The sequence below is a fragment of the Erithacus rubecula genome, assembly GCF_903797595.1.
Source record: "Erithacus rubecula genome assembly, chromosome: 12".
In the NCBI taxonomy this organism is placed as follows: domain Eukaryota; kingdom Metazoa; phylum Chordata; class Aves; order Passeriformes; family Muscicapidae; genus Erithacus; species Erithacus rubecula.
This window is the reverse complement of record NC_136664.1, coordinates 3,241,531-3,266,982: the sequence shown is the minus strand read 5'-3', so window position 1 is coordinate 3,266,982 and position 25,452 is coordinate 3,241,531. Positions and strand designations below refer to the sequence as shown.

At 44.7% G+C, this 25,452-nt stretch overlaps 1 protein-coding gene across 2 annotated transcripts; it reads left to right on the top strand.

The window, feature by feature from the left end:
* The first annotated feature begins 4,557 nt into the window (after positions 1-4,557).
* On the top strand, positions 4,558-21,627 carry WFDC1 (WAP four-disulfide core domain 1). Of its 2 annotated transcripts, none has more exons than XM_079316044.1 (7): positions 4,558-5,239; positions 12,293-12,488; positions 13,741-13,824; positions 15,804-15,944; positions 17,434-17,475; positions 18,218-18,292; positions 19,070-21,627. In XM_079316044.1, exons 1-6 carry the CDS (start codon positions 5,096-5,098, stop codon positions 18,274-18,276), a joined length of 666 nt encoding a protein of 221 aa, XP_079172170.1. In that variant the 5' UTR covers positions 4,558-5,095; the 3' UTR covers positions 18,277-18,292; positions 19,070-21,627. The 2 variants fall into 2 exon arrangements, with proteins under 2 accessions (XP_079172170.1, XP_079172169.1); XM_079316043.1 differs by having other exon boundaries at positions 4,678-5,239; positions 18,218-18,296.
* Positions 21,628-25,452: the final 3,825 nt, after the last annotated feature.

Below are 25,452 nucleotides of genomic sequence, written 5' to 3'. Positions count from 1 at the left end.
AATTTGCCTTGTCTTTAATTTCAGGGTGAATCTGCCCATCAGGGAGATTTCTCTGAGGTTTCCAGTCTGTGACTCTCCTCCTCTCAGCAGCCCCAGTGTGAGAGCTCCAGTGCACATCCTCCCCTCCCAAAATATGCAGCAATTCCCACTGGCCTGGGAGAGGATCCCTTTGCCCCCAGCCCCCCCAAACCCTCTGCTGTGGGGACACCAAGGGCTCAGAGCACCTCTTTGGAGACAAAAGGCTTTGGGACAGGCATGCCCAAAGCTTTGGGAGCTGGCACAAGGGCCAAACCCACAGCTGGGCAGTCCCACCCAGAGGAATTGTTTGGGATCCTAGCAGTGTCCCCAGGGCACCAAGAGGAGCCTCTCCCCCCACTGAGAGCCACTCTGCCTGTAATTAATAGCATTGTGCATTGGGAGGCTTCCTGGGAATTCTGTCATTCCTCTGCTTCATTTATACCTCATATCCAACCAAGCTGGACCAAGCTGGATAAAAGTAGAGCCTTTATATTCTTCTTTACAGGCCTTTCCAAATGGTCAGGGGCCACTTAACATTGACCTCTGCCAGGCTTTGTGAGGGCTTGGGGCCAGATGCTTAAAGGGAATCACCTGTCTGTGTTTTGAATTGCTTTTGATCTTTTATTTCACTCTATAAATTCCCAGCAGAGCTTGCTGGTAGCAAACATCTGGCACAGTTTTTCCTGCTCAGGGAAGGAATGAATCCAATATTGAAACCCCAGATTTGGTGTCTTCCTGTAGAGCTGGTTCTAAAATAAGGCAATGGGTGAGGGGGTGAATCATCTGCATCCAGGTCACCCCTCCAGAGATGCTGCAGGTTCTTCTATTTGTTGGATTTTGTATTCACCCATCAGGACTGGCACACCTAAGGGACTCCTTTTCCTGCTAATCCATGCAGGGAGCAATCCCAATTGCTGGATTAGGCAAGGAAAAAGGTACCAATTGTAATATTGCTGCTTTAGGATGCCCTGCATAAAGCAGAGTTTGGAGGGGTGAGCACAAACAATGCCATCCATCACTGCTGGGGAGCCCAGCCCTCCCTGCTTTCCATGGGGCAGGTTCAGCTGAGGAAACTGAACCAGAGCTGTGCTTTCTCTGTGTTCATATTCACAACAAAACCACTCTGGATTCACTCGTTTTTTTCTGATTTCCTGAGTGGAAGTGGGGCAGAGCCTCAGGGCTGAGCCTTCATGAGGCAGCCAGAGCAGCAGGGGAGGAGCATTGGATTATTTTTCAGGGGGGACATAAAGCAGCTGTAACCTTCCCACTGGATTAGGTAACATTAAAAATCTCTAATAACCCCCAGAAAACCATTGCCCTTTGCTGCTGGCAACAGAACCTGTGCAGAGCTGGCAAGGAAACAGCCCCTGGAAAAGGAACTGCAGCAACCCCTGGCATGAAGGTGCTGGGATTATATCCAGCCAAAATGAGTCACCTGGTGTGCTGCAGTGTTGTGCTCTGAGGAAACTCTCTCTTTGATATAATCTTTCTTTAAAAGTCAGATCTTTCCTCTGGGAAAAGGCAAGTCTTGACTTAGGCTGACCTACCTTGTTCTTTGGCTAGAAAATGATATTTTTCTCCATGACTTTCACTCACAACCTCCCTGAGAACAATTTTACAAACCATTATGTAAGTCATCCCAATCAGGCAGCATGAACCCCAGCTCCAAAAAATGGTTTTATTTTTTGCTGATAAAATAATTAAGCTGATAAAAGGCCTGTCCTTTCCTTCAGATCCATCTTCCTGGCTGTGACAAACGATGCTGAGGGTTCCACAGGCCCTGGGGAGGTGCTCAAGTCTCACCCATGTTCTTGCATTATCATCTGACAGCAATTTATGGCACTGCAGAATTTGCCTTATCGAAACCATTTGTGGGATGGAAATTCTCAGAGATTCATGCACAGAGGGTGACTCTGTGCTCAGTGCTGATGTATGGAGCAATTCACTCAGAATCCTTGGAGGCAGCAGGAATTTGGTGTGAGGAGCTGCACCACAAATCCTGAAGCAGAGAAATCTTTGTGATGTTCTGTGGATTCCCTGGGTAATCACATGTTAAAAAATGGTTTTAACTGCTGGCCTGCTGAATGCCCAAGATTTTACCTAAATGGAGCCAAATCCAGCCAAAATATTGTAATAATTCCATTATGTCTAGCCATGCACCCACTGCCTATGGATGGAATTCCAGAGGGAATTGCTCCACTTGGAGTAAATCAGCCCTGCTGTTGTGTGTGGATAAAATGTAATTTAAGAGAAAATGTATGTTAATTTTCTCCCTCTTGGGACAATTGTTTTTAAATCATCATACCTGGCATTTGAGTTACACAACTCAGACACCTGCTTAGTAAATTTTAAATTTCTAATTATTGCCATTGGCTGTGTTTGTAAGGATTTGTGCCTGGTGCCTAAAATTTCTTCCCAAGCTGCTCAGAATGCTTTACACTAATAGCTGGAGCCATAAACCTGCCAATGTTAAACAAGAAATTCTTTAGAATGTCAAGGCTGTTCCTCTTCTTTTTTGTCTAAATGGGCTGTTCAAAAGTGAACTTGGTCAGACAGGAATTGCTCTGTAGTGGATGAAAAATGCCTCCATAAGTGAGTGGACTCAGGTCTCACATGTTTTAGGTTTCACTGAGCCCCACATGAAAAGATAAAGTAGATGTGAATGGCAAAAATGATGTCCTGTGACAACACAGCCCAGCCAGGGACTGCCAAGAAGATGAATATCCAGAAAAGGGAAGAAAAAAAATATTCTTTCCAGAATTTCCAGGGAAGTTTTTCTTAACATTGTAAAAAAATACACCATCCCTTGCCCATCTTCCACCAGAGACTGGAGGTAGAAGCATGAGAGGAATGGAGATGGGTGACAGGAAGAAGTCATGAAAGAGTTGTGTGCAGGATGAGTTACAGTTCCATAAATGTTGTAACATCAACTTTCATTTTGATGTGAAGACCGTGACCAGCTATTGAATTTTGGTCCTGCAGAATTCTCATTTTTTTCAGTGTACAATCCATGGACTGCAAGGCACAGACCCTGGTTTATTTTTTTTTTCCCCAGATAAATGTCAAAGCTGTGTATCTGCAAAAATAAAAGCCAGTAAATGGTGTCTGAAGTAGCTATTAATCTGTGGAATTAGATGCTCCAAGTCCAGATTGCAAGTACATGAAACAACAAAAAATGGAATTAAATTAGGGAGATTTATGGTGAGCAGTTGTTTCACGGTGGTTTGGGTTTCAGTGAGAGCACAGACCAGTGAAATATCAGCACAGAGACATCAATTAAATAGGAATACTCCTAGGAAAAACCTTGTTTATTCTGTGCAAGCAGCTGTGCCATTTGTCACCTCAGAGCACAGGAGTGAGGGCAGAGTGGGAGCTGCTGGATGTGCCTGAGAGGGGCTGAGCTCTGCCAGCACCCAGAGGTGACACTCCTGTCCTTAGGGAGTCACTTTTCCACGGGTTGGCCTCTGAGCTGTCCACTGATAGAAGAGAGAGGCCTGAGGAAAATGATCTGTCTGCAGGAAAATTTGGATTTATTCTGTTTTAAATTCCCTGGCATGAACTGAGCAGTAGAGATACAGAGAGACCTGCCCAAAGCACAGTTACTGCTAGAAAACCTTTAGGAACCTTAACTCTGAATAAATCAAATATACCCCCTTAAATACTGAGCTTTTTAAGCTTGTTCTTTTTTTCAAGTTCCCATCATCATATTCTGGCAAGCTTCAAGACAAAATCCTTTGGCTTACACCTGCATGCAGCTATTGACACTTGGGCATGGATCAAAGTGAATTTCCAGAGCTTTCAGGTATAAGGAATAATTGGAAGATATTTTTGTGTGTCCACAGGGTATAACACTCCTCTGCAGACCCACTTTAGAGTGGATATAAAATAAATCCAGTGCATCCAGCAAGGCTCCTCTCTGCTCAGCAGGGTAAAGTGAAGGCAAACAGGGCTTAATGTCTGTATCTCAGTAAGTTTTGTGGTTCTGTTTCTTCCTTCACTCAGGAGGGCTGGACAAGCTGCTGGAGGAGAAATTCAGGAGGAATTATGAAATAAACACTCCCCACATTTGGCTCAGCAAGCCTTGAGCAGCCTTCCTGATGTCTCTAAAGTTATATACATGCAGATATACATATTTATCATATTTATACACATAACTGTGGCAGCTGGCTCGTTCTTACAGTTCTCCTTCAGCACCTGCCTCTGTCTCCATCCCAGCAGGATGATTTCAGCAGTCCATTCCCATCCTCCAGGCACTGCATGTCCATGGGGATGTCCAAATCCCCACGTCCACTCCTTCCCTCCCTGCTATTGTCAGGCACAGCCTGACTCATGTCCCCTTCCTTGCTTTCTCTGTGCTCATGTAATTTCCAAACCACTTTCCTTCCCCATTCCACACCCCGAATTATTTTTTTTCCCAACAGCCACATCTTTCCCCTCCTTCAAAATAATTTTCAGAAAACCAAAGTCACGTTGGTTTAATGAAAACCCCTGGATGTTTATCATGCCATGAAATCATTTCCTTCAAGTGGGCTTGAGATGAAGTTATCACTTTGTCAGAGCGTGATGCAAACCCCCAGCAGGAAGCACACAAAGGGAGAGCCCGGGCTCTGGGGAAGTTTGGGTGAACTGTTTGCAAAAATCTGCCGATCCCACCCCTCCGAGACCTTTATTTCCCCCTGCGGCAGCTGTCATCTGATCCCACGCTTGGGCTCTGAATGGGGCTCTCGGAGGATGCCAGATGTTGGGAACAAAGGTCTAAAAATAATCTTTCCGAGTAATCTTCCCGTCCATCACTCAAGGAGAGCCTGAGCTTTGTGCGAACATGTGAGCCGAGAACCTGATCTAACTTAAAGAAGTTCAACAGCAGCTCCCGGCTTCTGCCTGTGGGCTCTTTTTTTTATTTTTTTTTTATTTCTTTTTTTTTTTTATTTTTTTTTTTTTCCCTTCCCAGAAGCTGCGCAGGGAAAAGCGGCTCTGGGAGCGCTCAGCCCTCCCTCCTTGCCAAACCTCGGAACCGCCCGGATCCCCAGAGCCGGGCTCCTTATCCCACCTCTCCCTGGAAAAATAAAATTTAAAAATGGGTTCCAGACTGCTGCCAGAGATGCTTTTCTGTAAAAAGGTCTTGGCTGCAGCCCTGTGCGCGCTGGTTGTGCTGCCGGAGCCGGGCTGTGCCAGGACCCTCTGGAAACGCGCTCTGCTCAAAATGACGGAGAAATACGATGTGAGTAAGGTTTGGGGGGATTTTTTGGGGAAGTTTTCCTTTCTGGTTTGGGGATGAGGAGGGTCGGGATCGGTCCCCGGTCTGTTGCAGCGGTTCGTGAAGTTTTCCCAGGCTGCGCGGAACTTTTGCCACCTAGCTGCTGCAGGGGGAAACTGGGGAAGGGCGATGGGAGCAGGAAAAGGGGTTTGGGATGGCACCGGCACCGCTTTCCCTGGAAAACCCCCGGGGAAAAGTGGCTGGGGAGGAGGGGGATGCAATCCCTGCAGGGGAGGGAAATGATGGGATTTATCGCTTGGAGCAGGGAGGGTGCCCAGCTCCTGTGCTGGGTGACTTTGGGTAAACGTGTGCTGGAGGGAGGGATGGATTCTGTAAATCCCTGGCGTGCCCATCGCCCTGGAGGGTGACAATCCCCAAAATCCGCCTGTGCCTGCTGCTCTTGGCATCCTTCAGCCCAAACCCATCGGGACACGGGGCTGGCACTGGAACTGCGACAGCAGCGAGATGCTGGGAGTGCAGGGATGGTGCTGGCTCTTGTCCTGGTGGGGCCAAACGACCAGACATGGCCATGGGGAAAACTGAAAAAAATAAAAAAATTTAAAAAAAAATTGATAACTTGAGTTTTAGGATCTGCTGTTAAAAAAAAAAAAAATCAATTATTTTATAATTTTAAAATTTTTACTTGGTTCATTCAAGTTGCTTAGAAACCAGCATTGAGCCAAAGTTTCTGCCCCTTGAATTGCTTGGGTGCAAGCCCCAAATAGTTTATTTTCTTGTGCTCATTTCTGATTTCATCTTCCAACCACTGCATGTGTATAAACAGCACCTTGGTGCCACAGGCAGATTCCTCCATCTGTTTTCTGCAGTTTTTAATTCAGAAAGGATGTTTTGATGCCAGTGACTTTTAGAGTGATGTCTGTGTATGGCAACATTTGGTTTGTGCAATTGCTGACTCAGAATTGTGACACACATCCCTTGCCCCCAGTGAGCAAAGTGAAATTCTGTCTCCTTGAAATTTTGCAGAAAACCTTGTGTTGATATTGAAAGACACCTCAGGATTTTGTAAGAAATTTTCTTCATTATAGCCTCTCTTGGTATTTTTGGTATTTTTATATTTGGTATTTTTTCTGGTTTGCATTTTAATTGGAAAATGGTGATATAAAGAGGTGAATTTCCTGCAAAATCACTCACTGGAAAGCGCACATATATGGATGTTCTTCTGCCATATTTCAATGTGAAGCTCAAATTTAACAGGAGCAGTGAGGTGAATAACCCAGAGAGATAGGACAGGAGCAGAAGAGGAATTTACATGTTGATCTTGAGATAAGGAGCCCAGCCAGCTCCCCTGAGGATATATCCTCTTCTTTCAACCTGCTCTTCTTCAAAGGGCTGTTTTTCCTGGCAGCCCTGAATGCAGGTGCTACTGATCTGGCAAGCTCAGCTAGAATTGCTCATATTGACAGAAACATTGGTTCAGGGAAAACACAAAATGCTTTTCTTTCTCCTCCTCAGTGGAGGGAAAGTGTCTGCTCTCCATCCTCTTCTGCACCAGGGGTCAGTTCTGGCAGCCCCTCTGGTTTCTCAGGGGGATGTTTTCCTTTCTACCAAATGCTGTGTGCTTGGAAAATCAGAGTCTGGGGGCAGAGCAGGTGATTTGTGAGTCACTTGGATAGAGGGGTGGCAGATGGAGGTGCTTACATCAACCTGCAGCCATATGGGACACAGACATCCCTGTGGGACCCCAAAGGATGTGGGGGAGGGAGCTTTGTGTGGGCTGAGTCCAGAAAATCTGAGGCTGAGCAGGAGGAGTGAATGCAGAAAGATGCTGGGTGCAGAATGTGAGGATGAGGAGCTGGCTTGGGGTGTTTTCTTTCACCCTGAGGAAGGGTTGGGTTGGCAAGGAGGGGACAAGTGGGAATGGAGAATGGAGAAAGTGGGATTGCAGTGAGGAGGAAAACCTGGTAGGCTCAGTGGGATACAGGAGCTGGGCTTTAAAAAAATCCATATATTTTACAGAGGAACACTTGCCAAGTTTAATGATTTGGGGTTGTGCAGCCCCCACACCCCAGGGACTGTTCCCAAAGGGCAGAGGGAGGGAGTTACCTGGGAGTGGGCTTCAGTTCCTTGTAAAACACCCATCAGCCTGCTGGGAAAGCTGGGCCAGTCTGCATTTCATTCCACTGTCAACTACAGCAAGTGTTTTAGAAAAATCCCAGCCTTCTTTTAAACTTTTCCAGCAATGAAGAATTCCTCACAGCTGCTGTAATGCTCTTCCAACAATTTATTTGCCCTTCCAGCAGCCAGCTGTCATAAGTCAGCCCTGGGGTACCCTCTTTGTTCCCAAATTTCTGGTCCCCCCATATCCTCAGTAACCTGTGAGCAGAGCAGCCTCAGCCTCCCCTTTGGAACCTGCACACACACAAACCTTTTTCTGTATTTTTTGTATTTCCTGCTTTCCAGCCCTTTTTTTCCAGCCTTCTTGTGGAGCCCACCCCAGTTCTGCAGCACTCCTCCAACTGCAAACAGCAGAAACAAAATGACAAATGCTGAGCCAACAACAGGAGAATTGTTACTTTGGTCTTGTCCTACAGATTGTTTAAACTGCCTTTTTATATTTGACAATTCGATCATCACTGATGGGTGAATTTCCAGGTCTTTAATGGAAATATTGGAGGATTCAAAATTCTCCCTGGCTGTATTTTTTTTTTCCAGGAGAAAGGTGTTTTATGGCCAGTGTTTGGGAATCCCTGCCAGGGCCAGAGCTGGTGGTGGGAGGCTGAAATAAATCTCATGTGTCATCTCAAGGGGCTCCATGCAGAATATGAATTAGCAGAGAGCTCTGCTTTGACACAAGCTCAGGGACCAGTTCCAGACACAAATAACAGAATAAATCTGGGATTTTTGGGAGGCAGACTGCATCCCTCAGTTGCTATTGAAATCACTGAGACTGAGTGATCCCATCCAGGTTTTTCCTCATCTTTTGTTGATTTCCAGGGTTCCTCAGCTGAACTCTGAACTTTTCCCCTTACTTTGTTTCTGGGTGTCTCTAAGGCAGATATTGCCATTAAATTATTTAGTAAGTCTCCATGGGAAGCAGAAATTTACCTCCTGCACTAAAAAATGTTTTTAAAGAAATTTTGTCTGTCATCACAATCTTCAAAAATAATAAATCAGAGCCAAATTATGAATGCTGGGAAAGCTCTTAAAAAACCTTGTGACCCAAACCTGGAGATGTCCTTAACCAGGTTATTTTGGGGAATGAGGGAATCCTGTTTTATGCACACATTAATGCAAATAAGCAAAATATTCTTATTTTGAAAGGAATGAGTTGTGAGCAATAGGTGACCAGAGAAAATGGGCAGGAAGGTCATGAGGTACAAAGTTATTTGGCTCCAACTGTTGTATTGTTCCCCAATGGAAATTTCATTCATGGAGCCAGCTGTTCATTGCAATTTTGGCTTCTTGGTTTCTGAATCATCTGTGAAGCAACTGCAGTAATTGTTTGGTGGTTTTTTCATGTATCCATTATTTGCCAGTATTATTCTGGTCACATTTCTGTCTGCAGATGACCTTTCAAATAGAACAGTAAAATGTGACCTTCCAGGATGAGCATTCCCTCCAACAAGGAGACCTGTTCAGTGTTTGGAACTGCACAGATTTATTGCTCAGTGCTCCCTTATATACCAAAATTATACCTGGTCTGAAAAGTTTCTCTATTTAAAATCCAGCAAAACCCCCCAAAAAACAAAACAAAACAAACAAACAAACAATAAAACAAAGTATATTTTCAGTATCTTCAATTTTAAAACATGCTTTGAATTTGGAGTATTTGCAGCTTTTGAGGAATGGACTAACATACAGCATGGAAAACATCATCAAAATTGGGTTTTTCCAAACCTTCTTAGTGGTTTAAACCTTTATCAGTTCATGGGAAAACAATGTCATGGAAGGGTTTTAAAGGAGAAACAGAAGAAAATTGTTTAGTGTTATTGGAAACAGGGCAGGAGACTGTCATTAGTGAAAATATCAGGAATTCTCTGACTCTCTGACACTCCATGTCTGTGCAATGGCCTCTCATTTGATAACAGCAGGTGTTATCAAAGGCACAGAAGCTCCAAAGGAGCCACTGGGGGCAGCAGCAGGGATGGAGCAGGATGAGAGGGATGCTCATCTCACCTCAAATTTCCCCATAGTCTGGTGGTGAAATTTCCTAGAAACCCCTGGGGGACTGTTGCACCATGTTTATTCTTGGAATAAGAACCCCACTTTCTCATCCCTGATTTTGTAACACACCAGTGACTGGGCCAAGTGTATATTTACACCAATTTTTCTGTATTTATGACTCTCACCAGCCTGCTCATGAGGCCATGGCAGCTCTCACTTCACAGCCCTGCCTTGTTGCTGATCTCCCTTAAAAGTGAAAATCCAGAATCCACTTTCTGATTTTATTAGAGTTTATAAATGGTTGTTAATAAATCTGAGACTGAGTGCCCTGAGCACTTTCTGCTGCCCTGGGGAGCTGAGCTGCAGCCCAGAGGTGAGTGAGGGGTTGAGCCACAGGTGAGAAAGGAATGGGCTGGGTGATTCATCTCTCTGCTGGAGAGATTTGGCTTCTTGCTAAAACAGCCCCAGTGTGAAAAATACCTGAAAGGTGCCTCAGAAATTCTCCAGTGCCTGTTAATCCACTTTACAGCTCCCTTGTCCTGTCAGTGGGCAATGAGCAGCTCAGCTTCTTTCTGCTGCAGTGAAACATGGCCTGGTTTTCTTTGGGATGAAGCTGGCATCAGTCTCACAGATCTCATCCAGAACATCCCATGATTCAGGAATACTCTGTTTTACAAAGAGCTCCACTGTGGATAAACTTGAAAGGCTCCCCTGTAAATTCTGGTCCAGAGCAGGTGGTGGAGATGGAAGGAGCCCATGAGGAGAGAGGTGATATCAGGGATGTTTGTTCCCAAAACAGCACAGTGCTCTCATTTCCACTGCTGCCCTGCCCAAGTGTTCTGGTGTCCTGGAGGATGCCTGGAGTCTTCTCCCTGTTTCCCAGACAAGTATGAAATTGTGGATACTGGTGAAGATTCAGGGAAAGATGCAGCTTGCATTTTCCCAAGCTGCTCAAAGAAAAGAGAAGCAAAGGAATTAATAGCAGATATTGGCACCTGGTGTTGATCACAGAACAGTGTGTGAGCGGTGTGATGTTTTGGTAAAAGCATGTTTTCAGGAGGTGCTGCCTTTCCTGGGCCAATGAGCTTTTTCTATCCTGTATTCCATGATCTAGTCTATAAAAGTGAGGTTGCTTTTTTAATAAATTGCTTCTTTTCTGCCTCTGAAGGAAGTTGTGTGTTGCTATATAATTCCTAATCTTATAGTGACATAAAAGACTTTAAAGAATTTCCTTTTTTAACCTCCCAATATTCAATGCAATAATCTCAACTACAAAAATAGTTTAGCAGTTGTTTGGTGTTTCCAAAGCACTTCCTTAAGGGAAGTGCTGGGGGAGCTGGACAGTTAATTCCAAAAACCACTTTGAGACTCGTGTAGGATGCTCCATATTCACCTTATGCTGAACCTTCCTTTCCTTCTCTATAAGTGCTCTAGGCACCAACTTTGTCAGGTTAATTTAAATAAGTGAAACAGCTAATAGTTGCTAAAAGGTTATTTATTAAACAGCTCATCAGCCTCAAAAGCAAAAGGAAAGCTATGGCAGGAAAAGCAGAAAGCAGATGGCAAAAAGCAAAAAGCACCAGGTCTCCTCAATGCATGCTCTAATATAGAATCTTCCCACCAAACTAAGACACAAACTCAAACCACCACTCCTTAACCTACTAGAATTCCAGTTTCTTAACACCCCAGGTTATGTATAGACTCTGCATACAACCTATCTTGCTCTAGCTGAAAAATGCCAGCAACATTCTTGCTATAGCTCTGTTATGTCTGAGCACTATCTACAGCCATGGTCCTGGAGCCAGTACTGAAAACATCAGCACGTTTTTCAACCTTTATTAGAACTCACACTTCTACTTTGGTATTTGAACCTTTTACTTGCTAAAAGCATTAGAGCTCATACTAAAACTTTAATAAGTTTTACTTATTAACGTTCTACTTATTAAAAGTTTAATAATAATGAAGTTTACTTATTAAAAGTTTACTTATTTTAAGTTTTATCCTAACACTTAAACTTACACCTCTACCTTATATAAATATACATACATTATATATATATATTATATATATACACATATACATACATTATATATATAAAAATATATATAATATATATACACACATAGACATACATTATATATATATAAATATATCTAATATATATATACACACATAGACATACATTATATATAAACATATATATATTATACATACATACACATATACACACATTATATAGATAATGTATATATTATACATATACACACATATACATAAATTATATATATATAAAATATATATATTATATATATACATATACATAAATTATATATAATATATATATATTATATATATACATATACATACACATTATATACATATACACATTATATACACACATTATATATATAATGTATATATTATACATATACACAGATATTATACATATACACACATATACATAAATTATATATATAAAAATATATATAATATATATACACATATACATACATTATATATATAAACATATATATATTATACATATATACACATATACACACATTATATATATAGTATATATATACATATACATACATTATATATATAGAAAAAATATATATTATATATATACACATATACATACATTATATATATATTTTATATATATATAATAAATATACACATATACATACATTATATATATTATATATATATAATTTTTATATATATATATATATGTATATATATATTTCAATACGAATACACTTCAATCGATCCAAAGGCTTTAATTCAGAAGAATTCAGACCCCCCCTCTCACTGCCCCAACACTTCTTTTGGCAAAGGATGGCGAGCACGCCTCGCAGCGGGCTGAGCGCCTCTTGTCTCCGCCAGGATTACGAGTACGCGGCGCTGTCGCAGGGCTCGCAGCCGCACAGGAGCGAGCGGTGCCCGCCGCCGCCGCAGAGCCTGCCCGAGCGCGCCTGCGAGGTGCCGAGCTGCCGCTCCGACAGCCAGTGCCAGCGCCACAAGCGCTGCTGCTACAACGGCTGCACCTACGCCTGCCTGGAGGCCGTGCAGCCCCCGCCAGGTGAGCGCACCTGGGGCTGGGGGAGATGGGCACCGGGACTGGGGGGAGATGGGCACCGGGACTGGGGGGAGATGGGCACCGGGACTGGGGGGGGAGATGGGCACCGGGACTGGGGGGGAGATGGGCACCGGGACTGGGGGGGGAGATGGGCACCGGGACTGGGGGGGAGATGGGCACCGGGACTGGGGGGGGAGATGGGCACCGGGACTGGGGTGGGGGGAGATGGGCACCGGGACTGAGGGGGGAGATGGGCACCGGGACTGGGGGGGGAGATGGGCACCGGGACTGGGGTGGGCTCAGAGACTGAGGGAATGGTCACCTGTGCTGCTGGGGTGGGCTCAGAGAGTGAGGGGATGGCCACTTGGGCTGGGGTGGGCTCAGAGAGTGAGGGAATGGCCACCTGTGCTGCTGGGGTGGGTTCAGAGGACGAGGGGAGGGTCACCTGGGCTGGGGTGGGCTGGGGATGGCTACCTGGGCTGGGGTGGGCTCAGAGAATGAAAGGATGGACCCAAAGGGTGAGAGGATGGGTACCTGTGCTGTTGGGTCGGGCTCAGAGGACGAGGGGATGGTCACCTGGGCTGGGGTGGGCTCAGAGGGTGAAGAGGATGGCCAGCCACCTGGGCTGGGGTGGGCTCAGAGAATGGGGGGATGCCACCTGCTGCTGGGGTGGCCCCAGAAGGTGAGAGGATGGACCCAGAGGGTGAGAGGATGGCCATCTCTGATGCTGCTGGGCTGGCCCCTTGGGCAGTGCAAGCCCCCAGTAGCCCCCTGACTTGGGCTACACCAAAATCAAATCCAAGATGAGTCCTGGTCATGAGTCTTTACACTTTTAGAAGTTTTGATTCATCTACATATTGGGATCAATTGTCCAACCACAGCTCTAGATCATGAAGTCTCAGCCCCCTGGCTTGCCCCCTTTCCTTTGTTGTTACTGGATCTTTGAGGTCCTTTCCAACCCAAACCATTCTGTTTCCATACTCAGGAAAAGAGGCAATCCCAGCCCAGCCACCTCACCATTCCCTGCCACAGGAATGACAATGGGAAGCAGCAGCTGCTTCTAGGGCAGCAGGTTCTCGTGGCCCTGGGTAACATCCATGTCTCCCTTTCCACTGGGACAAGAGCACAAATAGAAGTCAAAACCATCAGGCAGCTCCTCACAGACCCTTAGAGCAAATCCATGACTTTTCCATCACCCTGTGCCCTGTGGCTGCTCCATCTTGACCCTGTGGTCTCTTGTTTTTCTCTTCTGCAGTCCTGGACTGGCTGGTTCAGCCCAAACCCCGCTGGCTGGGAGGCAATGGGTGGCTTTTGGATGGCCCAGAGGAAGTCTTACAAGGTACAGGACATTTCTCTGTCTTCTCTGCAATATCCATAATCACACAAAGGCCCTGGAGAATAAAACCCTGATGCACAGAGCTTGCCTGGGCTGTTGGGGCTGCTGGTATTTGTCTGGAGTTTCCACAGGAATAACTCTTGTGTGGTGCTGGGGGTCGCATTCTGGTGCAGTAAATAAATTACTTTCTATGGATATGGATTATCCAGAGCACTAGGAATGCTGCAGTGGACTGGGCTCGTACCCATTCTTCAAATAATTAGAGATATATCTTCCTTTTAGAAAAAGGCTTTGTCATCATACACATAATTTTGTGCCAGCTTCCTGATAGACCGTGGGTGGACTTGGAATGGGAGATCCTTTAATCCAGAGTGGCCTCATCACCCAGGTGCCTTGGGCTGGGGCTGTGGCTCTTGGATCTGGAGGTGCTTTGGACAGGAGCCCTGGCTGACTGCTGCCAAGCTGATGTGAACCTGGGGCATCTGAGTCTGGAGACTGATAGATTGAGCTTCTCAGTTCATTCCAAAGGAAAAGGCCTTTAAATTCATTTTTTTCCAATACCTAAAATTGAAATAAGGAGGGAGTGGGGAGGTGGAAGAGAAGTGGCATTCCCAGATGTATGGTTACACAAAATTTTTGGGCTTTTCATGAAAATGTTAACCCAGCTTTTGATCAGCATTAGTCAGATCCAGGTAGTGCCAATAAATTCCTCTTTGGTCTTACATAGAGAGTTTTAGACTCACTGAGCCTCAACTCTCATCTATTATGGAAACTCCAAGTTCTTGAAGAGAAAACTCTGCCTCCAGCTCATTGAAGCTGCACAGCTAGAAATAAGATAAAATAGGTTCCTCCTCATCCATCCTTGTCATGCTCATATTATTTGTTCTTATCTGAGCACCTTCATCTCAGCTTGGGGGAGTAATTAGGGAGGTAAGAACCATTAGCCATGGCATGAGAATTACAGCAGAGGTTCTTGAAACTAAAAATGAGAGGGTGGAGTGGCCCTGCAGAGTCTGTACAGGTAATGGCCACAGACACTGCCTGAGTCCTGCTTGACCTTTCTGAGCTGCACTTGCTGAGTATCCTGGGTCAAAGTGATGAAATTTCTGTTTGGGACAGGGGGCAGGGAGCCACACCTGAGCTTTGGATTCAGCAGCAGGTGTGTGGGTGTGAGCAGGGAGCAGAGCAGCACACTGCAGTCCCACCCTCCCACATTCTCTCCCCAATTCTCTGTTTGCACTTTTTGGGGCTGAAGCTGCAGCGTGTCCTTGGTTCTGGGGCTGGACAAGGATTGTCCTGTGTGACTGAGCTGGGAGGAGATTTGCTGACAGTTTATATGGATTTCAGCGTTATATAGTAATGCAGAAAATGAAAAATATGAACTGGTGTGTCATAAGTGGGGTGGTGACCTGCAGCTTGTCTTGAATCCGAGGCGTGCAGCACCACGGAGGATGAGGAGAGAGCAGCACACTGCAGTCCCACCCTCCCACATTCTCTCCCCAATTCTCTGTTTGCACTTTTTGGGGCTGAAGCTGCAGCGTGTCCTTGGTTCTGGGGCTGGACAAGGATTGTCCTGTGTGACTGAGCTGGGAGGAGATTTGCTGACAGTTTATATGGATTTCAGCGTTATATAGTAATGCAGAAAATGAAAAATATGAACTGGTGTGTCATAAGTGGGGTGGTGACCTGCAGCTTGTCTTGAATCCGAGGCGTGCAGCACCACGGAGGATGAGGAGAGAGCAGCACACTGCAGTCCCACCCTCCCAGATTCTCTCCCCAATTCTCTGTTTGCACTTTTTGGGGCTGAAGCTCCAGCTGTGTCCTTGGTTCTGGTGCTGGACAAGGATTATTCTGTGTGACTGAGCTGGGAGGAGAACTTTTAACACTCGATATGGAGTTCAGAGTTATATAGTAATGCAGAAAATGGAAAATATGAACTGGTGTGTCACAAGTGGGGTGGTGACCTGCAGCTTGTCTTGCAGCCGAGGCGTGCAGCACCACGGAGGACGGGGACGAGCCCCTGCACTGCCCCACGGGCTACGAGTGCCACATCATCAGCCCCGGGAACACGGCCGAGGGCGTCCCGAACCGCGGGCAGTGCATCAAGCAGCGCGGCAGCGCGGGTCAGTGCTCCCCGCGGGGACACAGGGGACACAGGGGACACAGGGCAGGAAACGGGCATCTGTCCAAAGGATTCGCCTTGGCCAGTGCGAGAGCCCGGCCGAGGCTACACCCAAGATGGATCACGTATTTTCACACTTTTATAAGTTTTTGGTTCATTCTCGTATTGGGTTCGTTGTACAATCTCAGGTTCTGCAGTCCCGCCCTCAATTGTCTCCTCAGTTTGTTGTTATTTACGCTTTTTGGGGCTGAAGCTTTAGCAGTGTCCTCGGTTATTAAGCTGGAAAAGGACTTTTTTTTTGTCTAACTAAACTGTGAAGAGAAGTTGCTGACGCTTCATATGAAGTTCAGAATCACACACTATGGCAGTACAGAAGCTAAAAAATATGAAAGCTAAAAAAATATGAAAGCTAAAAAAATATGAAAGCTAAAAAAATATGAAAGCTAAAAAATATAAAAGCTGAAAATTATGAAAGCGAAAAAAATATGAAAGCTAAAAAAAAAAAAAATATGAGAGCTAAAAAATATGAATGCTAAAACCTAAGGCATCACCAGGACACTCCGTGCCAGTGTCCTCTGGTGTTGTGTCTGCATGTGCTGTTACTGTGCAGCACAAAAATTAGAAATATTTATATGTTACTGAGTTTTAAATTCCAGATTTGACTTCTGACTTTGCTTTCTGCATCCGAAACTTTGTTGCCTTTATCCTGCTGACGCATTTGCCCAAAAAAAGAATTTCATGCATGCCAAAATATTTTCCAGGAAAGCTCATAGCATTTTTAGATATTCATTGAATGGTAGGATATGTACATTGGCATTGGGCTGCAAATCACCTCAGTGGAGAGATGTGAGACATCAGTTTTGCCATTTGGTCTCTGTAAAAACCAGGGGAAGCATTAAACCAGGTCTCTGAGCTGCTTCCAAAATAGATGAAGAGTTTTTCTCTTAAAAAGTTAAAAAAAAGTTATCTTAAAAAGCCAAAAGTTAAGGGCTTTTGGATCATCCCTTTTTATAACCTTTTCTTTGATAATACCCATAGTTTCCAATGTAATGCAGAACTATGGGGATCTTAGACATGAAGTATTTCTAAGGGCTTAAATAATTATATAAATGGCAAACAGAACAACCTAGCTGGAACTTGAACTATGTGAAATCCTAATAGATGGTCTGAAATGTCACCCAGATTTTATTTAATTTGGGAAAGCCTCTGATTCCTTGACTTGCAGCTACTGAAAAGGTTATAAAATGCTCATGGCAATTCCCACTCTTGTGGCAAGTGAGTTGTGTCCACAGAACTCAGTAATCTCAGCAGTTTATAAAAGTTTTATAGCAACCCTAATTACTTCAGCTACAGAGGACTTTTATTTTCCTCATTGTGAGGTTGTTATTTCCATATCTCTAATTTCCCTGTGCTGTACACAGAAGGTCAGAGTTTAACACAAAAAATGAAGGCTGTCTGGATATATTCTCACCATGTACCTTCTTTTCCAGATGGACACAACCTGAGGCATAAATATTACAAGGAATATTTTGGTAAGCTGCTAGCATGAAGGGTTTGTTGCTATTATTAAGCTTTATCATTCTTGCAATGCTTACAAGGAATTTGTTCCTTATGAAATGAAGGCTTGTACATAAAAAAAGAGATTCTTCATCCTTAACTCTATGCCTTGGTGAGAAGATCTTATTTTAACATCTGCAATGTCCTGGCTGTGGACTCTTGAGAACCAGAATTTTCAGCTGTGACAGAGGGAGTTAAATGGTGCAGTTCTGCCAAGGGAAACACCCAATCCAAGATTTTTTTTTAAGCATATTTTTGGAGCTTTGCTCATGTTCTTGCAGCTGAGCACAGAGCTCTGTCAAAAGCAGGGTCTTGGACTGTGGTGAGAGATAAGGGATGGCTGGAGCCCAGTGAATCAGCCCCTGGTGCTCCCTGAGAGGTGTCAGGTCCCTCTCACAAATCTGGGGCTCAAAGAGAGCAGGAGCATCTCCCACATCTTCCCTCCCAGCTTCAAATCTCCTGGTTTCTCCCTCTTGGAGCTGGATCAGATTGGAACTAGATCAGGTGTAACTAGGCAGCATCTTTGACATTAGATTTACAAACAGCCAAATTTGGCCACTTTGGCTGATAAAACCATGAGAGGATTTCCTTTCCTCTCTTCCACTGTGGGCTGTCCCAGCTCTGCTAACAATGAGAGCAATAAAACTGAGAGGACCTCGAGAAACCATGTGCCACAGCCTGGCCCAAAACCTGACTTTGCTGGTATTTGTTTTACAGGGAGCAATTCCAACAATTTGGTCGGCTATGTGAAAAACCAGCAGAAGCATTTGGGCTAATTGAAGGTGTGCCTGGGTAAGTGTCCCGTGAACAAAGGGAAAGCTGGGTGGAAATAGCTGGTGCTTAGAATGCAATTGTTCAGAGAAACCATTGTCTGAGGGTGAAATCTCCTCTAAGCAAAATGCTGGAGGAAGGGCAGCACCTTAAAACCCTGCACAGGTGCATGAAACACTCTCATTCCACCAGACACACCTGATTTCTTTGCAGAGCCTTTGCCTTTGGGTGTTTAGGGGATGGGGTGATTTTTAGGATGAAAAATAATTGGTGTTCCTTAAGACTTTAAACTTTGTGTTTAAGGGTTTCTTCTAACACAGGTGTAGCTGGTCCTGCCAGCAAACTGAACTGGCTGCAAAAAGAGTCAGTCTTGAAAATACTTCAGCACATGGTGGGTTTTGTGGGATAATTTTATGTGTGTGAACAGTTGTGCAGAGCAGTGGGACCCACTCATGTGAGCAAAGGCACATTTACCTGGCCAGAGCCAAGCCAGCAGCAAAAGCTCCCTGTGTTTTATCAACCTTGCACCAGGCAAGAATGAAAATATTTATTATCCCAAAAGTTCTGTCCCAAGATGGTTTCCTCAACACTTTCAGCTTCACTTTAAGATTAACTTGGGCTTAGCTGGGAGTTATGGAAACAAAGCAGTTCAGTGTCTTTCTGTACCTACGTCAGGCTGGCTGTTAAGATTACTCAGCTACTTAAGGACAAGTTCTGTGCAAACATCCCAGGAAGGATAAATATTTTAATTCCTCTTTTTTATTTTTTTTTTTCTTTTGTTGTTTGGTTTTCACCCAGCAGGACCACTGTGTCAAGGAATGCTTTACCCAGCAGCTTTCTGGTCACATCACATCTCCAGCATCCCCCTGATCCCTGCCCATCACTGACAAAAAAAATCCCATTACCCAAAGAGCAGGATGAGTCCAGATTTTAACCCCACCAGGAAGGGGAGAAATGTGATCCCCTGAAGGAAACCACACTGCTTATCAGCTGCCTTTCTACAAATGAAATGCAAACACCTCCTGGGATCCCTGCAAGCCACAGTGCCATGATCAGGCTGCTGACACAGAGCCTGCCCTTCATGTGCTCATTGTGTGACCAATTCAGATTTCAGGCCTGTGAACACACACCAGTGGTGTCAGAATTCTACCTAAAATCATATCTAAGCTGCTTTAAAATAGACTAAAGAGGTTCTCTGGATCAAATCCAATGCCAGCCTGTCTTGAACAACTCCTTTAAAGAAACCTTTTCATCAGCTTAAAATTCAAACAAACCTGCAAGTTCCTTCTTTTCCTATTTGTATCCAGATAAAAACCAGGCTTGGCACCCACTGTAAATGGCAAAACCTGAAGTCTTTAGAATCTGAGGAGTTTTAAGCTAAGAGCAAAACCAGCTTTATGAATGATTTTAGGTTACTTTCCTCTTCTCAATCTGGTGAGCTGCAGATTGAGAGTTAATAATGGAACAGATTCCTTCCTACAGTATCCAGGCAGACACACAAATGCATGCCAGGCTTTGTAATGTGCTGTTAATACTCACAAAATCTGTGGGTTTGTACCTGCAAAACCTCAGTGAGAGGCCTGAAGTCTGGATAATGTGTGAAATGTGTTAGAAAAGCAAACCCAGGGTAGATTTGTGTGATGAGAAGGATTGTCTGGCAGATGGGCCAACTGCTCCTCAGGAGTGCTGCACCTTTGTGTTGGCTTCCATAAATCCTTAAGGTCTGGATATTTGTACTTGGACATCACAGCTTCTTGTAGCTACTTAGCATTATACAAAGGAAAATGCATTTTTTATTAAGGTTTTCCTTTCCTGTGGCAGTCCTGAAGGGACAGTTGCATTTAGTGTGGCAAATCAGCCAGAATTGTTTGGCAGAAAAGCCACATTTGCTCCATGGTTTAGTCCAGGTTCCCACCTGCATGCATGAAATTAGCATTTCAATTTGCACAGTAGTAGCACTGCAGATAAATACCCAATTCACAAATCCAAGTGCCTGCTCCCACTCACAAAATACAGGATTTTTTTTTTCCACTCACTCAATGTTTTAAGCCAAATCCAAGACACCTATAAAACTCTTGATACTTTGCACATGACATTTGCAGCTGGAGAGATGGAAGGTGCCAAACTGCTCTTCTGTTTCCTATTTAAACACAGTCCTGGGTGCTTTACAGAGCAAAGGAACAGCTGAAGGGCTCCACATTTTCCTAAACATCTTCATTTGTTGAACTAATTTTTTTTCCAAAGTGCAAAATATTAAATGCAGCACTGTGTTTAGACAGAGGTAATTCAGGAATTTTATCCTATTTTTATTCCTGCAATGAGATCTTAATTCCTGCTTGGACACAGGAGCCACAGAACCAGAGAATTGTGGAATGGTTTGGGTTGGGAGGGAGTTTAAAGCTCATCACCTTCCACTAGACCAGGTTATCCAGGCTCCAATCCATATTTTATAATTCCAATCTGTGTTTAGACCAGAAACTTGCCACTTACCCTGCTGCAGCCTCCTCCTCAGTGCTGCTCAGAAAAAAAAAAAAATCAAATTCTGATTAAATGAGCAAAACCCTCCAGTGATCACTGCTAAGCCCCAAAGAGTAAATGCCAAAATATTCTATTTTATCTAAAAAAATTCCTAAAACCATGTGAGGAGCCAGTTGAAAAACTGGTGTTGAGCTTTCACAAATTTGAAAGATTAAAACTTCAAATCTCAACCTAATCTCTCAAAGCAGCCCAAAATATGCTTAATTTGAGTGAACACATTCATTTCAGTGTTTGATTTCTTTGTAGCTGCAGAAGCACATACCTGACCACCTGGGTGGGACAGGACAGGTATTTTCTGCTTGCAAAAGTAATTTTTAAAAGAAGAAAATTGACAAATTAATAATTTGATGACGAATTTCTGTTTACTGGGTGTTTCACAGCCCTTCTTTGTGGTGCTATAATGCTCAGGGGGTTTATTCCAAGTAAATTCAAGTTATTAATTGTCAAACTCAGAAACAAAAGCCGCAGAAGGGACTTGTCAAAGTGCTGTGTTTCCAAAAGTGAAACACTGAAATGTGAAACTCAGATATTGAGATGAAACCACAGAGCAGGTGAGTTGTGCTCAGCTCTCCAAAGGCAGATGCTTTACCTGGTGCAGCACAGTAGGAAATGCCTGGTGTGGGTTGTTTTTGACATTTCCATGAACACTTTGCAGATGTTTGGTGCTATCACAACCTTGCTGTGTGTCACTGAGTGCTCACAATGCCTCCCCCACCCCCAGGGTCTGTGCAGCCCCTCCCTGGGTTGTGCCCCAGTGCTCACACACGTTTCAGGTTCTGCTTTGGTGCTCAATAAAAAGTGACCTGTCTATTTTTCAACCCTGCCGAGTTTCTGTTGTGTTTTCTTGAAGTACCTTCAGTTTTGGATTATGGGAAAAAAAAAAAAAAAAGGACAAATCTTCTAAATTTTAGTTGTTGGGAGAACATAACACAAGAGTAGGGAGACAAAAGTCATTTTGTCCACTGGAATGGAGGTGACAGACCCCAAGACACATCCAGCACTCCTGTTCCTTTCCTTTTCTGTGGGTCAGAGCCTCAGTTCTTGGCCCTGCATTTGCACTGCCTGCAGAGGAGCTGCTGGGGTGGTGCCCCAGGAGAAGTGACCCTTTGCTTGCCAAAAAGGGTCAGTGCTGCTGCTGCAGCTCAGGCAGGAGGTCAGAGGGTGCAGAAACCAGCCAAGGTGAGCTCAGAGCTGGGCTGTGCCCACTGCAGGACAGGGCTGGCACAGGAGAGGGGCTGGGCTGTTCCCTGACTCCCCATCCCTGCTCTACCTGCTCATCAGGATCCTGCACTGCCCTGAAAACCTGTCCCCAAACCACAGCAGGGACAGGAGCTGCTGCAGCCCAGCCTGGGGGGACAGCAGTGCTGGCACTTTGGGAAGGTTTGGGGGGGCTGAGATGACCCCAGGCAGCCCCAGGAGCCAGGGTAGCTCCTCACTGGGACTGCGGGGGGATCACTCAGACCTCCCATGGTCCTTGGGGATTTTTGGGATCACTCAGACCTCTCATGGTCCTTGGGGATCTTTGGGATCACTCTGACCTCCCATGGTCCTTGGGGATTTTTGGGATCACTTGGACCTCCCATGGTCCTTGGGATTACTCAGACCTCTCATGGCCCTTGGGATCTTTGGGATCATTCCCTGTTTGGATGGGGAGTGTGCACATAACTCCTGTCTCCTACTGGGAACTGTGACAGGAACCAACAACCTCAGTTTGCAAGAGAGTGATTAGAGTGGTGAACACCCCAAAATCATGGTTTAATTTCAGCTCACTTCCACACCCATGCAAGCAAATACAGTTTCTGCTCCTGTAGCTTGGTAGGGATCTTTGTGGACAAAGCCCAGAGTACCTGAGGCAGCATCTGCAGTGACAGAGGTGCTGTCAGTGCATCCCAGAAACCAACAGAAGGACTGGCAAAATAAAGCTTCAAGAACTCTGTTCCTATGACCAGAATAATACAAAATAATTGCTCTATTTCTGCCCTGTCTGCTTCAGAGCTCTGTGCTATTGGGCACCTTCAGAAAGTTTTCCATAGTCTGCTGAGTGGTGAAGAAGCTTCTGAGGTTTGGACAATGCATAAAAGGGTTTTTGGAGGCTGGAGGTTTCTCTTTGCTCATGACACAGCAGGGATTTGTTCAGGGGGTATTTTCTTCTTCTCCTCACACTGGCTGCACAGGCTGGATTCCCCTCTGGATGTTGGGTTGGATGAGCAAAATCATGATTTATAGCATCATTTAGGATCCTTTAAAGGTAAATTTTAAAATTTAAAAAAAAAAAAAACCAACCAACAATCATCTTTTTCTGGTGAGTCTGCAGAGGTAAATCCTATTTCTTCCCATTTTTTTTCTCTCTGTTACTTTTCCATGCAGACAAAACAGCAAGAACAACAAGAGAAACTGTGCAAACCAAAAAGATCTTCAGACAGTTTCCATCTCATTCCACCCAGCCTGAGCCTACCACCAGGTGAATCTCCCAATTTAAGCAAAGGAAACTGTGCAAAAAAGAAACCAAAAGCTTTCATTAAATTCCCCCTTCCTTCCCCATTACACACCTGGACAGACCCAAGGATTTTATGGGACAAGATGGAAAAGAACCATGGCTCTAAATTCTGTTCTTTGCTTGTTCAACCAGGAGCAGCAAAGTTCTGCCCAGGAAAATCCCAACCCAAAAGGGAAATGTTTGGATTTTTGGGTAGCTGTAAACTCCACACACAGTAGAGTTTTTTTTCCCTCAAGGTGGCACAAGAGGAACAAAAGTGCAACAGGACCCAATTCTGGCAGGGAAGCAGGTTTGAACTCACAGCATCATATTTTTGGGCTCAGAGGGTCTCAGAGAATGGCTCCTTTGCTGTGTGTGTCTTTATAACAGATATTTTCTCTTTAAAAGTCAAAAAAAAAAAAATTTCCAAATAATCTCCTTAGAACTGGAGCTTTATTACCCAATTAAATAGGAAATACTGTTAGGGCACTGTAATTGGGCTGTGTGTTATGTTTTTAGAGTGTGAAAATGATAGAGTGAAGAAATACAACTTGTATTAGTGTTGTTTTCTTAACATTATAGTCCTGACTCAATCTATTCCCAGCATTTTCTGAGCCATGGGATAGCAAAATACATTAATTTTTCATTAGATTTCCTAACATGCAGAAATCAACAGCAACAAGAAAATGAAACCTGAGCCCGTTCAGCAATTTCTCAGAGTGAGTGGCAAACAGCAACATTTTCTCCTGCATTTATTCCATCTCATCAAATCCATCCCATAACAGAACTGAGGGAACATAAAGATGAGAGAGGGATGTGGTTCTGAGCTCTAACCATGCTGCTCCTCCCCAGCTGTCAGTTTGTTGGATAATTAATCACCTGCACTGATTGTTACAGTGCATTATTATCCTCATCAACGCATTTCTCTCCTTTTCTTTGTCCTGTTTGTCCTGGAATTTCTGTCAGTCCCACTCAAGGCATTGTTCCCCCTCCCTAACCCAGGGTGTGGCCTCTTGGTCTCTTTGCTCTTGGAGCTCCATGTGTCTCTACAAGCAGCAGTTTTGTGCCAAGGGGATGATGCTAAATAAGGAAAGGAGCAGCTTGTTGCTCAATTAGCCACCCTGGCTAATGAGGGCCTCACTGGGACTGCCAAGGCCCCAGCACAGCCCCTGGATGCTCCTCGTGTGCAACAGCTTCATGATGATGATGATGGGTGAGGATTTGGGGTGAGAAAAGCAAAACCAAAAGGAAATATTCTGCCTAGAGAGGGAGCAGATGTTTTCCATCACTTTTCGGGCAGAAACACGAGGATTTGGGGTGATTTTAAGATTGTGGTGGCTCCAAGCAGGCTGAGGTGGGCAGGGAAGGGATTCTCTGTCAGGATCTGGCAGATGGATGTGCTCCAGCTCCTTGGACAAGGAGAGGACCAGTTCAAGAGCATAAATGAGCTCAGGGACATTTCACCTTCTTACTCCCATACAATAAAGTCCAAATCCCTCTGGATCTGCTCCAAGCCCTTACCTAAACCCTGGGCAGGTCCTGCATGTGAGGTTCCCGAAAATCAGAGCGCAGCGTTACCGCTGGCAGCATTCCCATGGGAAGGAGCGCTGTTTCTGCTTCCTCCCTCTGCCTGACGCATCCAGCTCGGCTCCTTGCGAAAGCATTGCTCAACCGAGGAGCCCAGCTGTGTTCTAAAGCTCCCGGCTCCTCGCAGGGTGTTTCCCAATCCCTGTTTTCCTCTCGGTCTGGGAAGAAACCCCTCCCTCCGCAGCATCCTGGTGGATGCTTTGTTCCAGCTCGGGAATGCAGTGTTTTGGGGAGGGCTGGTCAGTTTTGGGTACCATCATCATGGCTCAGAGCAAAATAAATGTGCAGTTTTCTGGACATCGTCCTTGGAGGAAATTGTTCTCCTGCAGAAAACTGCTCATTCGTTTTTCTCTGGCTGGGAATGACTGTTATTCCCTCGGTGCAGTTTTTACTGTCAAAGGAGGATTTTAATCTCACAGTTTACACCTCAGGGACAATTTCAGGGTAAGTGGATCCCGCAGTCACAGTGCATGGGGGAGGATGTCGGTCTCATGGGGCAAAGCAGAGCGTGATGCTCCTTGACAGGCAGCCATAAATCTTTGGGAACGATGTAACCAGTGAACTTCATCAATCCTAGAAT

Excerpts from the sequence above, each read along its gene's own strand:
- WFDC1 (XM_079316044.1), top strand. The coding sequence starts at position 5,096 with ATGGGTTCCAGACTGCTGCCAGAGATGCTTTTCTGTAAAAAGGTCTTG. Across the intron at positions 5,240-12,292 it reads AAATGACGGAGAAATACGAT|GATTACGAGTACGCGGCGCT; the intron begins GTGAGTAAGGTT and ends TGTCTCCGCCAG. Across the intron at positions 15,945-17,433 it reads CAAGCAGCGCGGCAGCGCGG|ATGGACACAACCTGAGGCAT; the intron begins GTCAGTGCTCCC and ends CTTCTTTTCCAG.